At 38.4% G+C, this 22006-nt stretch overlaps 1 protein-coding gene across 1 annotated transcript in view; it reads right to left on the reverse strand.

Annotated features, from left to right (window-relative positions):
* Positions 1-4192: 4192 nt before the first annotated feature.
* LOC106873121 (structural maintenance of chromosomes protein 6) overlaps positions 4193-22006 on the reverse strand; it is a 148372-nt gene continuing 130558 nt past the window's right edge. Inside the window, exon 27 of the mRNA XM_014920348.3 lies at positions 4193-4524. Coding sequence (XP_014775834.1) covers positions 4398-4524 — 127 coding nt within the window. The 3' untranslated portion in view covers positions 4193-4397. The remainder of the gene's footprint in view (positions 4525-22006) is intronic.

Genomic DNA, 22006 nt, shown 5'->3' on the forward strand with positions numbered 1-22006 from the left:
AACTCCAGCTAAGTCACAAGTATTTACTCACAATCAACTTTTATTTCCTGTCTTACAAGTGTTCAATGTGGTCACCACCTGCAGCACAGGCAACATCAATGTGATAAAAGAATTCCACCCAGACACATATCAGCATATCACGATCCACTGAGTTGATCACTGTTGTTATTTGATGTTTAAGGTCATCAAGATTAGTGGGTAGCAGTGGAACATAATCCCGAACTTTTACATGTCCCCACAAGAAAAAATCACACATGGTGAGATTTGGGAATCTCACAAGCCAGTGGATCATGATATGCTGATATGCATATGGAAGGAATTCTCTTATTGCATTGATGTTACCTGTGCTGCAGGTGGTGGCCACATTGAACACAAGAAATAAAAGTTGATTGTGAGTAAATACTTGTGACTTAGCTGGAGTTTTCTATTGCTTTTCCTTATTAAAATATTGCGTAATGAAATCGATTCATTATGTCTGAATACCCTGTATATAAAATTCTGTGTGTGTGTGTTTCCTCTATTCACAGACAAACTGCTGGATCAATCTGTACCAAATTTGGCATGGCGGTTTTTCATTACTTAGGGAAGGTTTGGGGGTGGTGCCCATATAGGGGGCTGTAGTCCCCTCTGTACGACTCTTCGGATTCCTTTTTCAGCAGTATAATACCAAATTTGGTATGAAGGTTTTTCATTATTTGGGTAAGGTTGTAGGGATGTTAAATTTTGGCCCTTGCCCATATAGGGGGTTGTAGCCCCCCTCTCGCTATACGATCTTTCCGATTTCCTTTTTTGCAGCGGTATAATAGTTTCACTTTTCATAAGACTATAGTTTCACTTTTATGATTCCCACATCTAACTATCTTACACTTCCCTTGCAGACGTAAACATACAAAAGCCCTTTTGCCCACCAGCTTCGTGCAAGTCCTCAATTAGGAAACAATTTTCAGTTGAGTGATTTACATTCAACATTACATTAATTTCAACAGACTACATATTCAAACTGCCTCAATACTGTATTTCCTTTTCACTCTTTCTTTCTACTTGAACTTCACAAGCTCTATAATTCCTGTACGAACATTCAAAATATTTTATTTTTACTATGTAATATACACTGTAGGATATATTTCAGTTTATATCATAAATGCTATAAATTTTAAAGTTCAATATTCTCGTGACATAAGTTAGAAATATCGACATGAGTTATTCAAATGATTGTTCATGGAATGGACCTAATAAAATTAGCTAGAGTACACTCAATGTTTCATATTAAACCCGATGTGACTATTTGTACTTGGATATTGGTTTTACCTCAGATTTGAAATCGAATCTACATTTTCGCCCTAGCCATACTGCCTATTGTTCTGTCAAGAACTAATGCAGATTCATGTGTACCCTCTCACTCTTAAACATTTCTATTCCATCAACAGTTGAAATAGATAATGAGTGACCACTGCATGGCACCTTGGGCAAGTGTCTTCCACTATAGCCTCAGGCTGACCAAAGCCTTGTGAGTGGATTTGATAGACGGAAACTTAAAGAAGCCCGTCGTATATATGTATATATATATATAAGTATGTATGTGTGTGTATGTTTGTGTGTCTGTGTTTGTCCCCCCAACATCGCTTGACAACTGATGGTGGTGTGTTTACGTCCCTGTAACTTAGCGATTCGGCAAAGAGACCGATAGAATAAGTACTAGGCTTACAAAGAATAAGTCCTGGGGTCGATTTGCTCGACTAAAGGTGGTGCTCCAGCATGGCCACAGTCAAATGACTGAAACAAGTAAAAGAGTAAAAAGAGAGTAAAGAGTATTAAATTATCTACTGTTAGAGTAGTCTATCTTTGTTCTATCTACTAAGCACGGTATCTACAAAATTCACCGTGTGTGTGTATGTATTTCCTCTATGCATGGCCAAACCACTGGATCAATCTGTACCAAATTTGGTATGAAGGTGTTTCATTCCTCGGAGAAGGTTCTAGAGTTTTTTTTTTCCCAGTAGTATCATTCCTTCACTTTTCATAACTCTAGAATAAATACCAAATTTTGCATGATGGTCTTTTTCATTACTAGAGGAAGGTTCAGGGGGGCAAATTTTGGCATTGCCCATAGGGGACTGTAAGCCCCATCCTCCTATACAACCGTTTTCTTCTCTCATGGGCAATTATAAGTAGGATGTTCGCGAGTTGGAAGTCCCAAAACTTTTTTATTTGTACCCCAATTAAAGGACACACTGAAAACGTTGTATATTTAGAAATTCTACAAAATTAAACTGTGATTGATTTCAGGATTTGTTTTAATAACTTTGTTCATACTCACGTCATCTGATAAAATTTTTCTGAAAATATATTTTTTATCAGAATAAATATATTTATTTCCTTTAACTCTTTTGTTACTATATATACTTTAAGATGTTCTGTGTTTCTTTCAATTAATTTTAAATATAACAAAGAATTCAGTAAAATAACTTAGTTATCATTAAGCTGGTGTTAGGAACATAAATTGTGACTAAGGTTTGGTGAAAGATTTTAATTCAAAACTTATGAAAACAAGACATTTGTACTATAGAGCCAGAGGCAGTTTCAGCCGAGTTGGTATCAAAAGGATTAACATTCTTTAAACTTTCAAGCAACGCCAGGTACTTTGGCTAGTATATATGAATGACTTATAGGGACGAGGTATTCCATTATGCAACCGTAACATTCTATAAAGTATATTAAATGTTTCTCTGGCAATCGAAATCAAATTCGAAGACTGGCATTCGTGCTAGTGGAGCGCTAACAGCACCATCCGAGTATGATCGTTACCAGAGCAGCTGACTGGCTTCTGTGCCAGTGGCATGTAAAAAGCACTGTTCGAGCGTGATCGTTACTGGCACTTGTGCCAGTGACACATGAAAAAATATTCGAGCGAGATCATTGCCAGTGCCACTGAACTGGCTCCTGTGCAGGTGGCACGTAAAAGACACCATTTGAGCATGGCCATTGCCAGTACTGCCTGACTGGCTCTTGTGCCGGTGACACGTAAAAGTACAGACTACACTCTCTGAGTGGTTGGCGTTAGGAAGGGCATCCAGCTGTAGAAACTCTACCAGATCAGATTGGAGCCTGGTGTAGCCATCTGGTTTTACCAGTCCTCAATCAAATCGTCCAACCCATGCTAGCATGGAAAGCGGACGTTAAACGACGATGATGATGATGTAATATTTACCCAAGGCCAATCTTGCTTCTGCAGAATATTGGAAATGATGGCATTCATTTACAACGTTTATTTGATGTCATATGTATATGTGGCCAAGTGGTTAGTGTGTTGCACTCATTATCGCTAGACCATGGGTTCAATTCCTGGACTAGGTAGTGCATTGTGTTTTTGAGCAAAACATTTCATTTTACGTCACTCCAGTCCACTCAGCTGTAAATAGGTAACCCTGCGATAGACTAAACTTCTGATCAGGAATAATGGCTTGTTTGCCTAGCCAATGGGGTGGCATCATTTGAAAGCCAAAAACCAAGTAAAGTGCACTGTGACCTGTGATGTATAACATGTGACAGTCTGGTTGATCACACACACACACACATCATCATCATCATCATTTAATGTCTGCTTTCCATGCTGGCATGGATTGGACGATTTGACTAGAACTGGTAAGCCAGAAGGCTACACTAGGTTCAAAAACAAAGTTGACCTTGGTGGAATTTGAACTCAGAATGTAAAGACAGATAAAATGTCGCACACATTTTGCCCAGAGTGCTAACAATTCTGCCAGTTATATATATATTTTAACATATAATTGCCAACCAAATGTGGTGCCCTATACAGGACTGCTACTGACGGCTAACGACACACATTCTGTGTCTGTGGACACAGAATGTGTGTCATTAGCCAGCTGGAAGAGATGTCTTCCTAGGGCTATAAACATCAGTACCAGTCCTGTTTAGGACGCCATACTTGGTTGGCAATTATATGCTATAATTCCATATTGCTACTGTTTGCATCCCACTCAGAGATTTAATCATTATCATCATCATCATCGCTTAACGTCCACTTTCCATGCTATAGCTATATATATATATATATATATATATATATATATATATATATATGTACATACTCACACACATACATACATACATACATACACAAATGTTTATAAATAATCTGTAAACATAAAATAATAAAAAAACAAAACAAAAATAGTATTTAGTACAAATGATAATTTCTCTCATTTCTTTTTTATTAATAAGTAAGAAAATAATTCTTTAATAATAATAATGATAAAATTAATAATAGTTTACACATTTTTTTCTTTCTTGTCCATATTTTTTCTATTTTCTTTTCTTCTTGTTTTTGTTATATTTTTTTCTTATTTGAATTTAAATTTGTAACCCTAACAATACACTCATGCTGCCTCCTCATCTTCATCGTCTTCATTGGCTGCTGGTTGTAAATTTAGAGTTTTCTGCCCACCTTTCATACGTATAGGATCAGGCATACGGAAAATTCTAGACATTGGGTAATTTAGGTGGCTGTCAAAGAGAAGAAAAGATAATAAATAAATAAACTGCATAACACATATTGAATAAACCTCTTTTTCATTGCAATGCACATACACAACACATACAAAGTTCATTCCAGAAGTTTTGAGACTTTTTTTAGGAAAGGGAGTTATAACTGTCTTAAATTATTGTAATTTTAGTTGGCACTCCGTCGCTTACGACGTCGAGGGTTCCAGTTGATCCGATCAATGGAACAACCTGCTCGTGAAATTAACGATCAAGTGGCTGAGCACTCCTCAGACACGTGTGCCCTTAACGTAGTTCTCGGGGATATTCAGCGTGGCACAGTGTGACAAGGCTGACCCTTTGAATTACGGGTACAACAGAAACAGGAAGTAAGAGTGAGAGAAAGTTGTGGTGAAAGAGTACAGCAGGGTTCGCCGCCATCCCCTGCAGGAGCCTTGTGGAGCTTTAGGTGTTTTCGCTCAATAAACACTCACAATGCCCGGTCTGGAAATCGAAACCACGAGTCCGCTGCCCTAACCACTGGGCCATTGCGCCTCCACTGTAATTTTAGTATATCATTACTATACATATAATAAGCTAACCTGCCAACTCCCCCCCCCCCCCCGATTGAAAGAGATGGAGGCAACAGCACTTTGAACATCCTCTAATAAACACTGCTTGTCACAATTCTATCCTGGTAACCAACTACTTGACAGAGATGGGCATCAAAACTGTCTCTCCACCCCCCTACAGTCCAGCCTTTGCACCCTGTGACTTTTGGTTGTCCCCCAAGCTGAATGAGAACTTCAGAGCAAGTTGTTTTGAAGACAAAGGAGGCCACGACGAAAGGATCCTGGACACCTTCACTTTGGAAGACTTTCATGGAGCCTTCACAAAGTAATTGTAGTGCTACAACAAGTGCATTGAAGCCAGAGGATCCTACTTTGAAAGAGTTTAGAGTTTTGTACTTCTTTGAAATTAATAAATGAAAAATGCTTGAAAATTTCTGGGATGCTCTTTGTATATATATTATGTATATATCTCCAACCCCTATGATTGATTGATTTCTACATGCTCATCAATGACAGAGAATAATAGCTTTTTAATAACATCCAATCAAGTCAATGCTTACAGAAACTAATGTTTGTCATGCAAATGAATGTAAGCTAGCAGAACCCATATTTCCTTTAATACAAGGGTCTCTAATCACCGATTCATAGACCAATACTGGGCCATGAATCATTTGGTCCTGGGTTACTCTTTTACCCTTTTACTTGTTGCAGTCATTTGACTGCGGCCATGCTGGAGCACCGCCTTTAGTCGAGCAAATCGACCCCAGGACTTATTCTTTGTAAGCCTAGTACTTATTCTATCGTACCTTTTGCTGAACCGCTAAGTTATGGGGATGTAAACACACCAGCATTGGTTGTCAAGTGATGTTGGGGGGACAAACACAGACACACAAACATATACACGACGGGCTTCTTTCAGTTTCCGTCTACCGAATCCACTCACAAAGGTTTTGGACGGCCCAAAGCTATAGTAGAAGACACTTGCCCAAGGTGCCACGCAGTGGGACTGAACCCAGAACCATGTGGTTGGTAAGCAAGCTACTTACCACACAACCATTCCTGCGCCTATGGTAGCACAGAAGGAATATATTTTAAAATTTCATTTCTTTTTATTGACTATTGTAGTCTGCAGGGTGATTTTGCATTATATATCTTTTACTTTTTGTTTCAATCATTAGACTGCAGCCATGCTGGGGCACTGCCTTGAAGAATAATTTTATTCGAATGAATTGACTCCAGTATTTATTCTATTGGGTTCTTTTGCTGAACCACTAAGTTATATGAATGTAAACACACTAGCATTGGTTGTCAAGTGGTGGTAGGGGATAAACACAAGGACACACACATGATAGGCTTCTTTCAGTTTCCATCTAGCAAACCCTCTCATAAGGCTTTGGTTGGCTGAGGCAAAAGTAGAAAACACTTACCTAAGAAGCCACGGAATGGAACTGAACCTAGAACCACGTGGTTGGGAAGCAAACTTCTTACCATACAGCCATACTTGTGCCTATGTAAGAATTAGCTTATATATTGTACACTTTGTGTTTTGTTATGCTCATAATTACTAGGTCTGCGGAAAAATCGCCATGCATGAAACTGGTCTGCAATGCAAAAGAGATTGCAAGAACCATTACTTTCAAAGCTGTATCAGAGATTTATTCTCATTTTATTTTTCCACTTTATAAGGTTACAGCCTCAAAATAATAACTATTTGTTAAGCACAATTCCAGTTGATTATAATTTGCATAAATGAATTAAGATATACTCTGTTGAAGCCTTGTGAGTTTTGATGGCAAATAGATAGTGTCCCTATGAATGCTATTCTCTGTTGAAACCTTATTGAGGTATTAACTCATTTTCTATTTGTGGAAGAGGCAGAGCCAGGAAGATGTGGGATGAGGTGGTGATGTATGATCTTTGCTAACAAGTGACCAAGACTTCTGGCAATTTACTGTGCTTGAGAAGACATGTCAAGTTAAGTGAAACTGTGGTCATGGCCAGTGCTGGTAATGTGTAAAAGGCACCTGTGCTGGTGACCCGTAAAAGGACCCATGCCAACGACATGTAAAAGGCGCCTGAGCCAGTGATACCTAAAAGACATCTAGTACGCTGTAGTTGGCATTAGGAAGGGCATCCAGCCGTAGAAACCAAACGAAAACACGACTGGAACCTGGTGCTTGGTCAAACCATCCAACCCATGCCAGCAATGCAAACAGATGTTAAATGGTGATGATCTGTCCTCTCAGACCAATGGCTACATGTTCATGTATTTTGTTAGTGTATGTGTAAATGTAGTCAAATTCAGCTTTCATAGTCAGCAAGTGAGTGTGGCATAAGATGTACCATGTTTTTGATAGTTGTTTTAGGTGTCTACATAGTTGGGAGCAGACACAGTCACCCTCCCAATCCTAACACCTTTACTCTCATGGAACCCTCCCAACCCTCACTCATGACCTAGAGCAGTGGTTCTCAAACCATTTTTTGCATATTGACTCCTTTGAGTCCTATTTTACTCTACTGGACTTCCATTTGATGAATATAAAAAAAATTTTACTGTATTTTTTTAATTGTATACAGCTGAGAAGACAGTATCATCATGAAATGAAGTGTCTTGCTCAAGAATTGAACTCATAACCTAAGCATCATGAGCTGAACACCTGAACTACTAGCCCATGTACTTTCACATGTATGTATTGTTTGCTTCTTGCTTGCTTGCTTCATGCTTTTGCTTGATGGAGCTGGGGTCATCCCAGGTTAGCGGTCCCAGAAGGGTCATCGTGCACAGAGCCGATCAGGTATACCAGTGCTCCCCATCACTGGCAGTCCCATGCCAGCCCCTCTGCATCCTCTGAGATGATGTCGAGCCTCTGGAGATCTTCTTTAGACATATCCAGCAATTTGGTGTGGGGCATCTTCCAGCTAGCAGTTGTGTTGAATGAGGAGTAAGGCCCTTGATAAGATGATCTGGCGGGAGGCAGGGGAGGACATGACTGCACTAGTGCATGCGGTGGATAACTGCATGTGCTGGTATGGACACATATGCATGTATAAATATATATATAAATGACCAAAAGTGCAGGCATGGCAGCATGTTTATAAAGTTAACTTAGCAATCATGAACTTCTGAATTCGATCCCCAGTCACAACACTTTGTACAAGTATCTTTTATTATAACCTTCAGTTGACCCAAATCTTGTGAGTGAAATTGAATAGATGGATAGTGTGTGGAGAGGCCTAATGGATGGATTGTGACTGTAATTGATAAGTCTAGTCTTGTCACAAACGGTATCAAGGTGATTCTGTCTGAGATGTTAATACAAATGATATGTATCTAAGACAGAGAGAAATTGGTCCACCAATGAGACTCAGATCATGTATAATAATTACCAAACAATAAATAATTTATATTTTATTTAAGAAGATGGAAGGGCAGGTGCTGTGTTATGTAATTAATCCTATGGTGACTCCACAAAATAATATTATCTTTTTTACGGAGATGAAAGGGCAGTTACCATATTGTGTAATCAGTCCAGTGATAACCTCATAACCAATAAAGACATGTGGTATCTATTTGAGGAAATGGAAGGGCAGGTACTATATTGTGTAATAAGAACCATGATGACTCCAAAGTGATAGACATATTTAAAATCTTGTCAAGAGGTTTGTAGTTGAAACATGATAATACAAATTGTTATCATTATGATTTTTTATTCATGTTATTACCTTGCCGTGTTCCAGTTTTATTTTTAAAAGCAATATTCTACTGAACATTATTCTAATTCCTGATGTCAACTATCAACTGGTTAGTGCCATTAATCACAGGTGGAGATGTGACATATGATGCTCATACACAGAGTTATATACAAACTATCATCTGCAATATCTTGTTTTATTTGCCAAGGTGATGTGGCTTGGATATGCCCATTTGAACACACAGTGCCATTTGTTATGCTCTGAAAGTCATCTGATTCACAAAGCCATTGTCCTAAGACAAATATTTCTACATTGTTATTCTATAGTGTCCCAATATTTTTATAAATAGGTTATCTTAAACTAACCCAATTTCTGATATCTTTATCAACTGATTAGTATTATAAGCCACATATGATTTGGGGAAAGACAGGCAGACTCAGGTTTACCATATACAATAGCCATGTGTTATGTTCTCATGTTCCTCTGTCAACTGGTACATAAGGTTCAAAATCTTGAGATCTTATCCCATCATATCTTTTTTCATATCTCTTTGGTCTTCTTCCTCGGTCAAATGCACACACACACACACACACAAATTTGAACAAAGACTTAGCAGAATAAGGAGTACAGAGACAGTTCACTTTGTCAAGTTCTGGCAGGCCTTGAGAGAAGATTTGAGCTAGTAGTGAAAATGTTTGGTATATCCCAAAGCAGCAAGTGGTAGGCAAGTGGTGGTGTGTGCTTATGGCTTAAATGTGCAGCTGGTCATTGTATAAATGTAAATTCAAATTTGAGCACAATTTGTTGCTTAAAGTCAATGTACCTCCCAAAGGAGAAATCCAATTGGTGAGAAAAGCTGAGGGAAATGTTTCATATCTAATGATGGTTTCAAATTTTGACACAAGAGGAGGGGGATAAGTCGATTACATCAATCCCCAGTATTCAAATGGTACTTATTTTATCAACCCTAGTGGTACGTAAAAAGCACTCACTTCACTCTGCAGGGTGGTTGGTGTTAGGAAGGGCATCCAGTGGTAAAAACCATGCCAAAACAGACACAGTAGCCTGGTGTAGCCTTCTACCTGGCCAGCTCCTGTCAAACTGTCCAACCCATGCCAACATGGAAGGTGGTCATTAAATGATGAAGATGAAGATGAAAGGCAAAGCTGACCTGGACAGAATTTGAACTCAGAACATAAAGATGGACGAAATGTCACTAAGCATTTTGTCCAAGTCTACTAACAATTCTGCCAGCTGGTTGCTTTTTCCTTCAGTAATATTGGACATAGAAAATAGCTTTAGGCCAACATGAGTCTATCGCTTGCTACAAATGAATGATAATATCTTTTTGAAGGAGGAAACGGGCCAATATCAATGTGAATGTTGGCGGTGGCATCATCATCATTATCCTTTAATGACCATTCTCCATGCTGGCATGGGTTGGATGGTTTGACCAGAGTTGACAATCAGGAGAGTTGCACCAGGTTCCAATCTAATTTGGCTTGGTTTCTATGGCTGGATGCCCTTCCTGACGCCAGCCACTTTACAGTGTGTGCTGCTGGGTGCTTTTAACATGGCACCAGCATGAGTGCTTTTATGTGGCACAGGCACAAGGCTCTTGCAGGCCATTCCTCTTCACCAAGGGGAATATGTTGTAAATAAACTGTTGGTGGAGTGAAATTACTACATGGAGTGGTAGTAGTATATGGTGGGAAAATTTAGCATGTTGGCAGCTAAGGTAAGCTCGTGTTTGTCATGTTTCTTTGTTTTTCATAATTGATCCTAAATAACAGCCAGTCAGTAACTATTGTATAACACAGATTTCAGAGTCATCACCATTGTTATCATTTAACATTCATTTTCCATGTTGGCACCAGAAAATGAAAATGTGTGATGCCAAGTAGCTGAGATGAACAGCAATGTCACTCTGAGTTTGTGGAATTGCCTCAAAATCAACCATTAGCGACTGAGCCAACATCAAGATGGTAGCAGGAACAGAGCTGAGATATCACATATCTGAAGTAAATTCACTGATGTGGGCCACTTTGTCGATTGACTTATCTTGGGTGATGACATAGAAGCAACAATGATGGCATGAATGAGTGGTTTATTGTCTATCAATGCTTGCAAAAGGTGTTCTTCAAGCAAACAGAGTATGGAAAAGTAAATCATTATTGTAGCAAGACAGGAAAGATCTGTTTTGTTGCTGTGGTGTAGTTCAGTTATGCCATGGAAGATTCCAGCCAATCAGAGCTGGAGGCATATGAATAAAATGGCAGTGATCAGCCTTAGCTGTAGGAACTCATGACAACAGCGAAGCAGTAGTTTCAAATTAGTTGCAGATTTGATGGTGTAGAAGCAACATTGCTTTCTTGACATGTTACATTTTCTGTGTCTACCACAAGCAACTCATTTGATTAATATCAGCTTCCACTCTGCTCATCAGTGTATATATTAAATCATGCGACTTTTCCTGATTCGCATACACATATATTTAGTTCCCATTCATATACAGGATTTATTCTTGTTACCACTTGCTAGCACTCATTACACTACTGAATAAATTTCAATGTTTTTGTTTTATAAACTTGCCTTCTGAATATTCTTTATTCACAGCTCTTTAAGAAATCACTGAATATGGATTTTTTTTCTATGAACAGTTTTTAAAAACATGCTAACTACACACATTATGTTACAACTCGAACACATTACATATAGGAGACATTCCTTCCAACTTACATCAGTGACTCACATGTAATACTATCAACTCTTGGTCAAATGATGTGTATTGAGTTTCTGCAGAACCAAGTTTCCTTAAGGAGAAGGCAAGGGTTGCTAATTGTCATCAGTGGTTGCTTGTTGCAAAACCTGATCCCGCTGCTGTAAGTGAAGTGTCAAAGTAAAGTCTGGTCGGAACACAATGTATTGGGTGATGTTACAATATGGCATCGGCAAGAGCACACAGATGTAGGCAGCTGTTCTAATATTTCTGAAGTATACCTTGATTCCCAAGTTTTATCTCTTCAGTGCAGACATGGCCATATGAATGCAGAGTTCACTTTGCTATTGCATGATCTTGAGTCCTATGATACTGCATAGTACCATAGACAAGTATCTTTTACTGTAGCCTTGGACTAACTAATGCCTTGTGAGTGAAATTAGTTGATGCACCCTGTATGGAAACTTATTGTGTGTATGTGAGCATGTGTGTGTTTTATGTTCTTTGCTTCACATGAAAAGCATTGAGCTACAGCTAATGATGTTATGTTGACATTCTCTGGCAACAAAATTGCCCTCTGTTCTATTGAAGATATGAGAGATAAAAAATTCTCCAACTGAAAAATAGATAAAGGTCAGTGATAGGAAGAGAATCTAGTCGTAAAACAATGCTTCAACAAATGACAAATAGAAGTTGATGATTCCTAAGAGATCATGAAGTTGGTATTTTGTGCAGCAAGTGGGAATTCTTTGATTGCATAAACTTGATTTTTAAGCAGTTTCATTCATTCTGTGGTTGTTGTATGTTTAAAGAAATTTAGTGCAACTTCAAATTCAAATTCAAATTTGTTGGAGTTGATTGTAATGCTAATCTTTCGAGGTACTGTCTCAGGTGATGCTTGGGATTGGTGCTGACTATACAAATGTCATCTATGTAAACAAATACAAAATCTAGTCTTTGACTTATTAGCTGATGACTCTTCAAGCCAAATGGCACAGTGATTATAGTTTTGTTTGTATCAAATGAATGAACTGAAATCTGGTGATAGGCATGTATAAGACTGATTAAAAGATATTTTTCAATACAATTAAGTTGTAAATTCTTGTACAAGTAACAGTGGGAATCTGTCAGGTAAAATGATGCTGTTTAATGCTCAGCAATTCCATTGTGGTCTATAACTTTAATCTGAGATACCATATGAAGCACAGATGTCAAACTGCATCATGTATTTCAACTCTTGTTTAGCAACAGTTTCATGTTCAAGCACAAGTCTTCTTGCATGGGCAAAAACAGGATGTTATCTTTTAGTTTTGATTTCATGCATAACATTGTGAGGTACAGGTGCATTGCATGACCCTTTAGCTTTCATATTTCTTTGTCAAATGTATTGCTTACATATTCACATTGTTTTGAATTAATCACGCATTATCTTGTAGCATCAAAATTTCAATGGTGTGTTCATATATTTCTAGAATGACATTTTAGAGTAGGTGTGAGAGGTTGGATTTCATCAGTTTTAACATAAAACAGGTAGAATATGGCCAGATTAAATGCAAAAGAGTTAATGGGGATCTAATGACTTTGACTTGGTGAGAATTTTTGAATACACAGTCTGAGGTCATGCAATGTATCTAAATGAACTGTATGAGAAGGTTGCTATTGCTGTAATATTTCTGTTGATACCCTGGTTGGTAGTGTTATCCACAAAAGTGATGATAAACAATAATTGTTAGTGTTTTAAGAAATTAGAGCTACTGATAGGATTGTGGATATCTTCAGTATCAAAACTCCACTGGAAAGTGTAACAAAATCCTAAATCTAGATTTAGGGAATGTCTTTCAAATGTTGTGATTGAGTTTCTATCAATGGCTTGTAGATGTAAGCCTATTTGTGGTTCGTATCTTTCTTCATGAGTTGACAGAATGATAGTGATCTCAGAGCTGGTATTTCATCATCATCATTTAATGTCTGTTGTCCATGCTGGCATGGGTTGGATGGTTTGACCAGAGGTGGCAAGCTGGGGAGCTGCACCAGACTCCAGGCTGATTTGACATGGTTTGCATGGCTGAATGCCCTTCCTAATGCCAACCACTTTACTTGCTGGATGCTTTTACGTGGCACTGCATGGGCCCTTCTATGTGACACAGCACAGGTGCCTTTATGTGGCATTGCATGGGCACTTATGAAATGAAATCACTCATTTGTTTTAAATTTGATAAAGTAACATATACATCTATTCAAGAAAGTTTCTCAAGACAAATCTTGCAGATTTGCAGCTTTTGATAGAACACTTACATTAAGTAAGATATATTGCATGTTGTCCCAACAAATCATTTGTGATTTGCTATTATTTCCAGCAGGTCAAACAACCAGATAGAGGCTCCCTTGATGACTTGTATGAGGCCTGATCAATTAATATCTGGACTGGTGCTATAAAAACAAAATGACATGTACCAATTTGGCATTTAATCTCCTTCAAAGTAGTCCCCTTTGGAAATCACACAATCCATCGCTGTTTCCATTGATGGAAGCATTCCTGGAACTCATTTTCTGGGATAATCAGCAGCTACCTCATAGCATTCCCTTTGATTTCCTCGATGTCCTGAAATCTTTCTTTCAAGTGGGATTTGATTTTTGGAAAGAAGAAAAAGTCGCAAAGGGTGAGATCTGGGGAATACAGAAACTGTCGGATCTGAGGAATGCTGTGCCTAGCCAAAAATTGCTGCACGAGCTGCGCTGAATGGGCAGGTGCATTGTCATGGTGCAATTGCCACTCACCGGATGCATGCAATTGTGGCCTTTTCCGACAAATAACATCTCACAAACACCGCAAAACGTCACGGCAGTACTCATTTTCTGTCTGACCAGGTGGAGCATGCTCATGATGAACAATCTCCTTGTAGTCGAAGAAAATGGTCGCATTACTTTGATTCATTCATGCGTTCTTTGATCTCGGAGAGATTGGGGTCTTCCATTGTGAAGACTGAGCCTTTGTTTCTGGGTCATAGCCATAGACCCATGATTCATCACTTGTTAAGACTGTTTTCAAAAAGTTTTCATCGTTCTCAACACAATCAAGGAGATCTTGAGCAACTGAAACCTGAGTGTTGTTTTGGTCAGCTGAAAGCAGTTTTGGCACAAACTTGGCAGACACGCATCTCATACCCAAATCTTCTGTGATAATGGACTGAACTGAACCATAGCTAATCTGTACATCCTCTGATAACTCATGGATGGTGATCTGACAATTTCTCCTCACAGCTGCACGCACATCTGCGATGCTTTTCTCAGTTCTGCTTGTTGTGGGTCTCCCAGAATGTTTGATATTTTTTCGGTCATACACTTTTTGCAACTTTACGTAGGTCTCTGAGCAGGTATTGCCAAGCTTTTGGCAAAATTTGATGCAAATTCTCTGCTCAACTTTCTCAGTCTTGATCAATACGATGATCCCACACTACATACTTTCCTTCCAAGCACTGCTGTAAACAGAAGTGAGCTAGAACGTTAAAACTTAGTGTGCATGCACAGCAGAGTTCAAGGTCAAACTGTGCCAAGCAGTTTTACTCTGCATGCTTTAGCTTCGTTACTATGGCAACAGTCTGGATACTTATTGATCAGACCATATATTTTGAGATATCAAAAGATAAAAATTCCACCATTTGTTTATCTAACTTCTTTCACTTTTTCTCTCCCCCTCACACCTTTATTTATAAATATTTTCCTTTTAATCATGCTCTAAGCATTAGCCTCATATACCAAATTAAGTATGATGAATCAACAGAAACATTCAAGTGTTTGACAAAAATACCTTGAAGAATTTGATTTGGTTCTTTATTTTATATTCTAAGAGCTCAACCAGGCATGGTATGTTTATCTATATCTAATAAAAAAAAAGGGGTGGGGAGCCCTTTTGTGCATTTGTATGAAAATAATTCCATGACAAGCACACAGCACATGTTGTTAAGGCGGTCATGAAAAACCATTCATTGAGCTGATAGTACAAGGAAGACAAACTAAATGAGTTTGCTCCACTAAACCAGTTTATGTGGTAAAATATAAATAAATAAAGAAAGAAAGAAAGAAAGAAAGAAGAAAATAATAACACTGCATGGTAGAGGTGGAAGAAAAGTTGTGAAGTAGTAGGGTGAGGATATATATAAAGTAGAAGTAGGCCAAAAGAAGTTTTGGCATGAAGTGGCTTGGTCAAATCTCATAAGGTTTGGTGTTCTAAATGAAAATGGTCCAAGACTGAGTTATCTACCTAATTAAAACCATACATTAAATTATTGAGAAATTGATTAGAGGATATATATGTTGACTTGGCAAAGGTGAATAATAATAATAATAATTCCTTTTAATTTTGACACAAAGCCAGCAATCTCAAAGGGAAGGGGAAGTCGGTTACATTGACTCTAGCGCTCAACTGGTACTTATTTCATTGACCCCAGAGCTCAACTGGTACTTATTTCATCGACTCCTAAAAGATGAAAGGCAAAGTTGATCTTGGTGACATTTGAACTCAGAACATAAAGACGGACAACATTACAACTAGCCATTTTGCCCGGTGTGCTAAAGATTCTGCGAGTTCACCACAACAATAATAATAATCATTTCAAATTTTGGAACAACACCAGAAATTTCAGGGGAGTGATATGTCGATTATATTGACCCAAGTGTTTACCTAGTACTTATTTTATTGACCTTAAAGTCGACCTCAGTGGAATTTGAACTCAGAATGTAAAGACAGAGGAAATGACACTAAATCGGTTTCAAATGTTGGCACAAAGCCAGCAACTTCAGGGGAGTGGGGGGTAAGTTAATTACATTAACCCCAGTACTCAACTGGTACTCATTTTATCGACACTGAGAGGATGAAAAGTAAAGTCGACATTGGCAGAATTTGAACTCAGAACACAAAGAGGGACGAAATGCCACTAAGCATTTTGCCTGGTATGCTCATATGTTTGTACTGCACATTATGTCACTCCCTCCATCAAATCAATGTTGTCTGAACAGGTGTGCTGTGTACCACGTATCAGATGTCGAAGTGATTGCAGAGCAATGGGAAACAAAGTATTTTGGTCAAGAACACAATGCACTCCTTGAAACCACAATCTCACAATCATGAGTGCAACACCCTAACCACCAGGCCATTATAATAACAATCTTTTCTACTAAAAGCACAAGGCCTGAAATTTGTAGGGAGGGACTAGTTGATTACATTGACCCCAATGTTTCACTGGTACGTAATTCATTGACCTCGAAAAAATGAAAGGCAAAGTTGACCTCGGTGGAATTTGAACTCAGAGTATGAAGACAGATGAAATACTGCTGAGCATTTCGCCTGGTGTAAAAACGATTCTGCCAGTTTGCCACCTTATATAATAATAATAATAATAATAATAATCCTGAAATTTTGGGGGAGGGGACTAGTCCATCACATCAACCCCAGTGTTTCACTGGTACTTAATTTATCGTCCTCGAAAGGATGAAAGGCAAAGTTGTCTGTCCTTATTTCCACTCTAGCACAAGGTGGACGGATCTACAATACAAGACTGTTCCATTCATCTCATCTGTGAAGCCTAGTACTCGGATATCTAATCTCACTATTTCATTCCATGTCTTCCTTGGTTACCCTTAGCCAGAGACACTATCTAATATCAACTCCCAACACTTTTTTAACATGGCATGCATTCTCCATTTACACTGCATGTCTCTATACTAATGCAGTTTAGTTTTTTTTGCATACATTACCTTAGTGCATGTAAGCACACATGCCCCATGCATGCGAATAATACCCACACAACAGCTTAACTACAATTGCCCTCAACTTTGTATGTAAATTCAATTATCATCATCATCATCATTTATACTATTTGAGGTCGGTTTCCATTTATAAATTCTTCCATCCCTATCACTGCTGAAAAACACCTTTCTACCACTAGAACCTGCACCACACTCAACTATCTCTTCACATTCTCTGGAACTACTGCTTATACCTTACCACCATCACCACAACCAGTATCAGTCCCACCAAAACCACCACCACCGCCAGCACAATCAGCAGTACCACCACCACTAGCACTACTACCACCTCTTTACCATCACTGAAAGTACGACTCACCTCTCATCACCACAACCACCAACCCTAGTCCTAACCCCACCACCACCACCATTGGCCTTCCACCCTCCATCCCCCTGAAAAACATAAACCCAGCTTCATACACAGCTGACATCACATCCACATCCTTCCACTATTCACCAGATGCAGCTGCACAACCACCCCGAACCTACCCACCGCCCTACACCACCCACTCCAAAAGCCTGGTTCCAAAAACAAACAGATTTAAAAGAGGCACCTACTCAATAAACCATTTCCCTTTGTGCCAACAAGGGAGCTATGACCTGCTAGAAATGATAGCTAAATCTTTTTTCAAATCATACCACTTAACAGTTGTGTGGGTTCAAATTCCATCCCACTGTGTGGCACATTGGACAAGTGTTTTCTATAGCCCCAGTCTGTCCAATACTTTGAGAGTGAATTTAGTTGATGGAAACTGTGGAAGTTCATTCTATGTATATGTATATGTGTGTGTGTGTGTGTGTGTTGCCCCCACTGCTTGAAAACTGGCGTTGGTTTGTTTATACCCTTGTAACTTAGAGGTTCAATAAAAGACACTGCTAGAATAAATAGCAGACTCAGAATAAAGCACTAGGTCAATTTATTTGACAAAATCCTTCAAGGCGGTGCCCCAGCATGGCCACAGTCTAATAACTGTGATGAATATAAAAATTAACAGGAGAAAAACAAGGCGAAGAAGAAGGTAAAGAAAAAGGTGATGGTGGTGAAGAAGAAGAGGAAGAAGGTGAAGGAGAAGAGGAAGAAGGTGAAGAAGAAGAAGAAGAAGAACAACAACAACAACAACTTCAACTGCAGCCAACCAGCAACATATTCAACACCAAAATCTACAGACAGAGAAATGGAGTGCACAATAGAGAAAGTACATGTCAAAACTGCAGTACTGCACCATATGCAACTAAACACTGCATGCCATAATGTGCACTACAGGGGGGGCCTCATCTGCAGCTATGGACTGCACTTAGTTGCTTGGGTGACATATCAACATGCCCTAGAATTGCTCACTTGTACAGCAGGTAGATGATACCATCTGTGTATGAGCATGTGTATATTTTTTTGTGGAGGTGTGACAAGATTGCTGTTGTTGTTTAGCCTTGGGTTGGCGGTGATTAAGCAGACCTACTTACAATCAAAAGCAATCCAGCCAAGACCACATTGCCTAACTTGTTTTCTTTTTCCAACACAGTAGCGCGAGATTGGAGGAGATTTGGCTTCTATTTCTAGCAGAATGAGTGACCACCCAGAGGCTCAGTGTGAAGATGTTGGCAGTGGTGGTTGCAGCAGTAACAGTAGTGATGGTAACAAATGTGGGGGTGGGGAGAGGCTGGTGGTGGGGTTGTGATGGTGATGGATTGGAAGATGAACAAACCTGTGGGGATGGAGGAGGAGGAGGAGGAAGCAGGGGTTATAGCATAACATCAGTTTATAAATATTTAAGCATGTAACTGGTTTACACCTGTATTTCTTATGACATGCATGCAGTTCATAACATCATCATCATCATCTCACCGTCTACTTTTGTAAATGTCGTAAGGACAAATTAAAACAGAGAAGAAACCGTTAGGCTCGCTCCAATTTGGCAGTCATTGTTGTTTAGCCCCAGGTCAGCCTTCATCAAGTAGATCAGTGGCTAAAGGCACCCCAGTCATGACAGTTTGTCTAAGACTACATTATCTAATGTGTGCTCTTAGGTGTGATTTGAGGAGGATTTGGCTGCTATTTCTGGTAGGTTGTGTGACCCTGTAGAGGCTACCTTGTTGGTTTAATGGAGGATCAATAATAAAAGGTAGAGGGTGAGAATGTGGTGGTGGAGTGGAGAATGTTTTATAAAAGAGCAGTAATCAAAGAGGCAAAGAGGGGGGGGGGTGAGAGAGAGAGATAGAGAGAATGAGAGGGTTAGAGAAAGAGATGGGTTAAAGAAAAAGTGAAGAAGGAGAGAACAACAAACAAAACTATGGAATAAAAACAAAGTAAACCTGCTTTTACTTCTAGTTGTCAGATTAAATAAATGATGATGGCGGTGATGGTGATGGTGTTCATTTACCAATTTGAGTTCTGTAGCCACAATATCTAGAGTTGGTGCTAGTCACAGAAATAATGTGGTTGTGGTGGCTTACATCCTTTTCCACCCTTAAGATGTAACTAACATTAAGGAGATTTGTTTGAGATTCTCAACTGTAGGATTTCACCACTATAACACCACTAGAAGTTGATCAAATCAATTGCTGGTCACTGCTGGGAATGAATTTTCATCTCCCTCTGATATTTATTGCATTTTTAACACAGCAAGTGCATAAGAGACGCTTTCTCAGGAAAAAATACTGCAGCAACTGACTTATTGACAATGTGTAAACATTAAGTATGTGATATAAAGTGTTATTTCAATTAAATACTGCCTCAGCTGTGTGTACTGGATTTTAAATCAGGTGGATGGCCATTTGCAACATCAGTGAATGTTATATTCAGTTTTTCCTATATCAAAGACAGTATTCTGAAAGTGCCCCAAATGGCTGAAATGCATCCTGTGCTTTTGCAGGTTGTTGTTGGCATGAATTTTCATCTCTTTCTCTCTCTGATATTTGTTGTTTTTAACTCAGCAAGTCCATAAGAGACGTCTCAGGACAAACATTGCACTAACTGGCATATCGACAGTGTATATACATTTTGTATGATACATAGGTCCCTATTTTAATTAAATACTGCCTCAGTATTTAATTAAACTAAAAGAGCAGTGATCAAAGATACACAAACATGCACATACACATATATATACAAGCATCTCCTATATTATGAAAACCCAGGTTACAGAATTCCAAACTTACAGAAGACAGCAAAGCATGACCACTAACTTTAGGATATAATTCTACCTTTATGGAAACTTGGTTTTATTTTACCAATTTAAAATGCTAAAAATTGCCACCACCACTGTCTCTGTTTTTAATCTTCAATTTCTCATACTTGCAATGAGACAGATAATTCACTGGGTAAAGTATCTACAGCCAGATGCTCTTCCTACCAGGGCAGGACATATTTTCATAGAAGATAGGGAATGAACAACACTGCTTATATGATGGTAACACTTGTTTACAACTATTGCATGATGTCAAGAAAAGGAGACCCAAGCACACACACACACATAATGAACTTCTTTCATTTACAATCATACATAATCCATTCAGTGTTTTAGTAGTCTTGGACCTATATTAGGAGACACTTGCCAAGAGTGTCATGCAGTGGAACTGAACCCAAAACCATGAGCTGGAATGAAAATCTTCACCCAACAGCCATGCCTGCACCAGATATATATATATATATATACACGTGTGTGTGTGTGGGATGAAGTATAGAAGGCTGATCTCAAATTGCAGAAACCTTATGAAGGAGATAACAGAGGGTTGTGATATGTGGTGCATTGCTGTACTTGAGATGACCCACTCAGCACAACAAAACAGAGATCCTAAAACCAAGGTGCCATGCAAAAAAGCATTGGTGTGGGTGCTGGTGGCATGTAAAAAAAACCCAGTACACTCGAGACCATGCCAAAACAGATTATGGAGCCTGGTGTAGCCCCTGGTATTACTGGCTCCTGTCAAACCACCCAACCACGCCAGCATGAAAAATGGATGTTAAATGTTGTTGTTGATGATGATATGTATAATAATAATAATTTTTTTTTTATCATAAATGATCTTAACATTCTTTTTACTTTATATAAAATATTCTTTACATTCTACTGTTGTTTTATTGCTATTTATTTACAAATATTATAAATTTTATAGGTAAAATATTTTTCTTGGAACGAATTACAATTTATAACATTGCTACTATGGAAAATCATTGCTCTATTTTACAAGCTTTTGCTTTACAAGCAGTCTCTGGGAATAAATTAACTTGTATATCAAGGCATTACTATAATTTACTAATTCAGGTATCTACATAAAAGCTTCCATAATGAACTGATTTCATATAATGTAGAGGAAGTGGTCCTTCAAAAACAAAAAAAAAAACATCCCTCAACACAAGTTACCTTTAAGTAGATGAAAGGAAATATCAAAATGACAGGAGAGTTTTTAACTCAGATCAAAAATAACATAAAGCAATGAACTAGATATACTAAATCTCATGGCCTAGATCTCTGTCAATAACACAGGAAAGTTTGTGTAGTGAACCATGATTATGAAGGTATGTAATATACAGTTATACATATACACATACACATACAGAGAACCATCCATCATAATGCATATATTCAAGTAAGCACTAGATAAAATTAGTACTCACTACAAGAGGCAGACTTTATAGGTTATGTTTTGAGGCTGAATCTTCACAAATTCACAGATCTCTAGTTCCTTTTTATATACATTTGTTCTTTCCTTTTTATGG

The sequence above is a fragment of the Octopus bimaculoides genome, chromosome 9 (assembly GCF_046866305.1).
Source record: "Octopus bimaculoides isolate indiv1 chromosome 9, ASM4686630v1, whole genome shotgun sequence".
In the NCBI taxonomy this organism is placed as follows: Eukaryota; Metazoa; Mollusca; class Cephalopoda; order Octopoda; family Octopodidae; genus Octopus; species Octopus bimaculoides.